We start from the raw sequence: 6,529 nt of genomic DNA on the forward strand, positions 1-6,529 counted from the left end.
ATATATATATATATATATGATACAGAACGATAGTCGAATTCTACAATCGTTTCGAGACGTCATCGAATATGAAAAGATATATATTATATTTAATATTTGTATATTCCAAAAGTATTGCATTGCTTTTTTTGATGACTGTCTTCAACAAAAATTTAGAGGCAATACATCATCTACAATTTTCGATAGGATTATCTAGTCATGTAAATACATGTAAAATTTAATTTTGTCATTACCCATTCGTATTTTGCTAAGAAGAAATTATTTCCGTCCGGCAATATGTCATTAAAAAATAATGCAGCACTTTTGTGTAACACCCTGCATATACTCCTCTGTATATGTCTGTCTGTCTGCATGTGTGTGTATAAACCGTATTGTATTTCTTATTAGTCGATAGAAGAGTAGAAGTTTTTTTTACAGTATTGTGTATAGACGTTCTTATAAGCTTTCGCAAGGAAATATATAGTTGAATACTGAATCGTTATACTACGAAAGCAAGATATCATCATCAAATACATAAAGGTAATTCACAGAAAAGGAATGTGAGAAAAATGACTGGATACGTGCACACTTTTTAGCATGTGGTATTAATAATAATCTACAAGTACTAAAATATGTTCAAATACGCTAAAAAGTAGTCGTTTAATTTTCGACAAATGGATGAAGTTGGTGCCAAAGAATGCAGAGGAAAGCAGGTGATGAGACGTTTATAGGAAACCACTGACAATTATCTAGCTCTTATGGCCACTTTGTTCGTGTATATGGATGTGTGTATGTGTCTCTTTTCATATAAAATATACAAAAATATGTCGGAACGAATATTCACAGATCGAATATTAAAAGAGAGTGTGTAAGTTCAATGTGTCAAGTTTAGAAACGCTTACAGTGGATCTTTGGTAAGTTCCTTCTGGTAGGCAATCGGTGACTGTATCGCCTTGAGAAAGTCGCGCTGAGTTTGCAGGATGGCAGTGATCGTGTCTGTCCAATCCTGCCTGCGCGGTCCACTACTTTCTTCCGCTACGCTACAAGAAAATCCTAGCCCGGGCTTTCGAGGATCCGTCGATCGGATGACAAATTTCTCCGGATCGTCATTCGAATCTTCGAGACTCATTTTGTTCACCTACGTACAACATGCAACAATATTGCTTTCTCATGATCGAAAATGACCAAGAACAATAAAGAAATAAAGAAATTAGTTATTTTACCTGAATATGTGCTTTGTATATGTAGGCAGGATTGGTAAATTGTGTCTTCTTGCCGACAGCTTCGCTAAAGATAATATTTTGCTCGAAAAGAAAAACTTGCCATTCCCTTTCTCTCGTCAATACATTTGATATTTCTGATACTAGAAGCGGCCCGTGCAGTAAGAGCTTTCCTTGCGCTGTTATTTTCCCCTAGAAGAAAATTAAGAAACGTAGTAAATGATGTTCCTTTGCCGCGTAATGTAACTAACAAGAGTGAGGAAAAAAAGCGAGCGGTACTCACGTCGAAACCTTGTAATCTCCCAACGTCCATCATATCGTTTGCAGCTTTAGGAATAACTCGCATGACATGAGCTGCCGCTCTGAGGCCTTCGATTTCCGATAACCTTTGGGTTCGTTCAGTGAGGCGCAATGCCTCCCGTAGAAGAAGTTGATATTTTGTAATCCTTTGTACGGGCTTGATGAGCAAGTCGCAGAGTTGCAAACGATGTCCAAGTTTTTGCCTAAGTTCCTATAACACATACGTCGTATGGTTTAAATACATAATTTTACATTTTATGCCATTTAGTCACTTGACGATCTTACCTCAAAGTATGTATCTATATATTCGGACACAATATATTCCGAAACGGGTTTATTTTGACAATAAACCACGTACATGTGTAACTTGCGCTCGTAACGTTTAAAGAGAGGTCCGAGCTCTTCAGGACGTTCTAAGCAACGTTCCAAAGCTTTAAGGAAAAAACTGAAAACAGGAAACGTCGATATAAACATATGTATGTGAGTATGTGTGTGCGTGTATAAATCTCATGTGTAGGATTATCGGATAAAAATTTCAATGAGTGACTCACTCTCTGTGCCACTCGTACATAGCTTCTAAGTTACCGAAAACCATCTTATCCTTCCCACCGCGCAAATCTTCCGGCAAGGGAATCTCGCAATCGGGATTTCGCATTAGTGCCATATAACCTTCAACTATGTGCTTCAAATCATTGACGTAGTCTCTCTCGGTGTCCACCAGCTCGCGAATAACAAATTGCCGCTTGGCGAGTGCAGTACTTTCCGGATCTAATTCTTCGACGGCAATTGGATTAATGGTTGCGTTACAATATTCTTCCTCGTTGCTCAACGATTTCCCGTTAGGGGTTCGCATGAGACTGTGCCTCTCCTGATTTTCTGTATGTTGCTCCTGTTAATGATATGCATAGTACTTGGAGCAATGCACGAATCTATATCTATTTGTGAGCAGGCTTACCATTCTCTCCTTTACAATCTGCTCAATCTCCGACAGATCGGCCGTCGTGGCGCCGCCATCGAGAATTTTCGTCGAACGCTCAACAGACTGTTGAAATAATAAAGCGACAAAAATGTATGTACTATAAAAAACTTGAAGACGAGAAAAACAATTAAAGAGAAAGAAAGTGAGAGAAAACAAAACGCTTTAAAAATATTCAAATGCTTACTCGTTTCCCAGGCAATTCACTCGGTATCGTAGATCCTGATGGACCATTCGCGGTTGTTACAAGTATCGGTTCGGTTATAGGCTTCATCGGAGGAGGAAGTTCCAAATCGTCGTCGGCATCCTCACCACCGTTTTGCTCTTGCGAACTTGTCGCCGCTATCGTATCGTCACTTTCACATATAACGTCTACATCCACGTCGACCTCATGCTGCTCTTCACTCTCCTCCTCCTTATTAACGCCTTCCTCACCCTCTTGGGCATCGAACGCAGTTTTGCCAGGTCGATTATGCTCGTTGCCGCTTGGTAATTTAAAGCGTTTATCCGAGCTGCTTTTCTTCAAAGACGGTCCAATCAAAGGAGACGATGACGTCGACACAGCTACAGTATTGGTTTTCTCCACTTTACCTTGGCTAAGTTTGCGTAAAGGCGGTGGGAGCCACTTCCGTCTATAAACAGAAATGTACCCGCCACGGTACAAGATTATCGTTGTACGTATGACATTTCAAAATGAGAGAGGCAGATTTAGACGAGGCAGTTTTTATTAAATGCTTACCCGCTAAAACCTCGTCTCTTGTTGCCAGGTGAATTTGTACTAGTCGTTGACCCGCTACCGTCGCTTCCGGTGGTTTCTGTTAATCAATTAAAAACGGCATTATTTTCTATTCTGAAATCATGCTCCAATTTGTTACGTTTATCGGAATTGATAAGATGCAAGTGTACGATCGCGTCATTGTACGGCCCTTGCGCCAATTTGCGGTTCACCGCGACTTCCTTGCAGATCCACACAATCACGAATTTTTTATTTCTCCGTGTGCCACGATATACGCTCGAATTATTTTGCAATATATAGTAGTATGTGACATAGAAAGAGGTAAAAAAAACGCGAGATGACAGCTTGATATCCTAGATCGCGGGCTACTCTTTCATCACTATTCACCTGCATCCTCCGATAACATCGGCGACAGGACCGCGGACGACAGCGAAGTCGTCAACGACGCCGTCTGCTGTGTGACCGGTGCGATGCTAGCTGCGGTGCACGACGGCAATGTATTGGCTGTAATCGACGATGTGACGGCAGTTTGCTGTTGCTGCTGCTGTTGTGTTTGGACGATTGCCTGATTGATTTGCTGCTGTTGATGGTATGACGGATGATGATGCGACTGTTGTTGTTGTTGATGATGATGATACTGATGCGACTGTTGCTGCTGTTGCGTGGACGCTTTTCTGGACGGCGAAGTTTTGCAGGAGGCGGTCGGTGGCTGTTTCAGAGCACTGGTGGGCACCAGACCCTCCAAGGGAGGTTCGGCTTGCCCTGGCGTGAGTGGTAAACGTACCAGAGTCCATTCACCGGTAGTAGGAACCCCACTGGGAGTGGTACCGGTGCTACTGCCGTTCTCCAGCACCTCGACCTGCTGCCCTTTCGTCACGCTGAGTTCTCTCGAGCCCGGTGTCGCCATATGATCGGCGACCACCCATGTCATTTCCACTACTCCGGTCTGAGAATTACACATTAAAGATCCTCGATAGATTTGTCCCATTGCGGAAGTAATCGCGCTCGATACATATTAAATACCAATGATAGATCGGAGGCGAATATAGAAACGGATAATTAGTCAAGTGTGATGCGTCTATAAATGCGCGCGTGCGTGAAAGTAACGGCGGAAGAGTATAGGTGGAGAAGAGGTAACAGCGGGCGGAATAGCGTAAAGAGGGTGGTGGGATATACCGAAAGCAGGGAAGCAAAACGAATAGGAAGAGAACTGCCCTCTCGTGCTTACGCAAGCGTAGACCGGGTCGATACGATCGTCCTCCTCCTCTCTGTCGGTCTCGGAAAACCACTCTCGCTGCGAAGGACCGATTGTCTTTGAATTTGCGGATCGACGGAGCGAGATTCGATTACTAATGCCTGAATGATTCTGATCGTCAGTAGATCAGTGTCAGCGTGTGTCTCGCGCGCACCCTTCTACGTTTTTAATCACACGCACAATTCCGGCATTTTGAAAATAGCTTATGTCACGACACAACGGTCCTTTGACGTTACTATAAATACCGTGCGTGTGCGTGTAAATTGTATTGCGGATGTGTATGTTTACCGTGTTCAACCACCAATGTGGTGGTGTCTCTCATCGCCGCGAAAGACGCGCAATTGTTTGCCGGACGTGGCCGCGAATGGTCCCGTCCGATGGTTCGTCCGCTTTTCGTACATTCCGCGATCCAAAATAGAATTTTCCACGCCAAATTTTCCGTGCCAAATTCGCGTCGCGCCACACCGCGCAAATGACTAAACTGAAGGAAGAAAAGAAAGGAAATAGAAGAAAGGTGACACGATAAAGAAATGCAAAAAAGATTATCAGATTACACGTTATCGTTTCCATATATATAATAGAATTTAAATTATTCTTACTCTTTTGCAAATTTTCAAATGAATTGCATTAATTCAAGTCAATCATTTCAAGCCCGCATCTATTTCTACAATCTTCGCTTAAAAAAAGATATATATTTAATGTATTGTGTTATATCGAGACTAATCTACTATCATAATATTTCCTCTACAACAGAATTTTCATTTTAATAAAATATATATATTTTTCGATTTCTTTAAAAAAGAAAAAAAAATCTGCCAAGTAAAGCAAACAAAGAAATAATTTAATCTTACGACTTGCGAAGATCATCTGAGAGATGATTAGTCTTGAAGGTAGGACAGACAGGGGGTATCGCAAGGATATGATAGTACCTGGGTTAGGGAAGGTTGACGGCGCAGAAGTCGAGCCTGGAACGAGCTTGGTGTATCGATGGTATGTTGTCTGGAGAGGGTCGCGTGCGGCGGTGTCGCCGAGCTCTGACGGAACCACGGCAAGGAGATCTTTCTGCGCGCCTTCTGGGCAATCGTCGCCGGTTTCCCAGCCGGTGACGTCATGACGTCAATTCACCGGATCGGTACGGTTTTCACACAACGCGCGAACGCAACCGTAGTATAGAGGAGAGAAACGATGTGTTTAATGGGGCGTTTTTACGCGCAGAGCACGTTGTTGTACGTACGACGACGCTTAGTATATTTGCCATCGCCGATGGTTTAGTCTCGCGTTTCTTATCGTTTTTTTTTTTCTTCTTTTCCCTCGTCAAGAAGGTCCAAACATTACCGATTTATTCATCAACGTCTCGCGATCAGCCGCGTAGATCCTCGAGCGGATCCATGCGACCCGGGAGTCGCGCCCGTACTGATCGTCTGCCTCCCGACCGTGCCGAATGACGAGAGATTATAACTAACCCAACCCAACTTGCGCGCCCCACCCAACCCTGCACAAGTAGTGGCCTCCGTGGCCTTCCCCGTGTCGTATCGCCATCCCTGTTGCAGGAGGGGAGGAATCCGTAAGAAATTGGACGGATCACACAGCGCGTTCGAGCGAGGTGGTTCGGGAAGAGCTATAGAGGAGAGAAACGATGTGTTTAATGGGGCGTTTTTACGCGCAGAGCACGTTGTTATACGTACGACGACGCTTAGTATATTTGCCATCGCCGATGGTTTAGTCTCGCGTTTCTTATCGTTTTTTTTTTCTTCTTTTCCCTCGTCAAGAAGGTCAAAACATTACCGATTTATTCATCAACGTCTCGCGATCAGCCGCGTAGATCCTCGAGCGGATCCATGCGACCCGGGAGTCGCGCCCGTACTGATCGTCTGCCTCCCGACCGTGCCGAATGACGAGAGATTATAACTAACCCAACCCAACTTGCGCGCCCCACCCAACCCTGCACAAGTAGTGGCCTCCGTGGCCTTCCCCGTGTCGTATCGCCATCCCTGTTGCAGGAGGGGAGGAATCCGTAAGAAATTGGACGGATCACACAGCGCGTTCGAGCGAGGTGGTTCGGG

The 6,529-nt window shown here is 44.1% G+C and overlaps 1 protein-coding gene across 7 annotated transcripts in view; it reads right to left on the reverse strand.

Annotated features, from left to right (window-relative positions):
• LOC115237544 (triple functional domain protein) overlaps positions 1–6,529 on the reverse strand; it is a 21,879-nt gene that overhangs the window by 4,566 nt on the left and 10,784 nt on the right. For 6 of the 7 annotated variants that reach the window (XM_029810648.1, XM_029810649.1, XM_029810654.1 and 3 more), the window contains exons 15-23: positions 3,599–4,157; positions 3,215–3,290; positions 2,663–3,107; positions 2,455–2,541; positions 2,051–2,388; positions 1,785–1,944; positions 1,483–1,710; positions 1,203–1,391; positions 882–1,117 (exon numbers count right to left, since the gene is read on the reverse strand). In XM_029810648.1, coding sequence (XP_029666508.1) covers positions 882–1,117; positions 1,203–1,391; positions 1,483–1,710; positions 1,785–1,944; positions 2,051–2,388; positions 2,455–2,541; positions 2,663–3,107; positions 3,215–3,290; positions 3,599–4,157 — 2,318 coding nt within the window. The remainder of the gene's footprint in view (positions 1–881; positions 1,118–1,202; positions 1,392–1,482; positions 1,711–1,784; positions 1,945–2,050; positions 2,389–2,454; positions 2,542–2,662; positions 3,108–3,214; positions 3,291–3,598; positions 4,158–6,529) is intronic. The other variant, XM_029810650.1, reaches the window with a different exon arrangement.

The sequence above is a fragment of the Formica exsecta genome, unplaced genomic scaffold (genome assembly GCF_003651465.1).
Source record: "Formica exsecta isolate Colony F162 unplaced genomic scaffold, ASM365146v1 scaffold3, whole genome shotgun sequence".
Lineage (NCBI taxonomy): Eukaryota > Metazoa > Arthropoda > Insecta > Hymenoptera > Formicidae > Formica > Formica exsecta.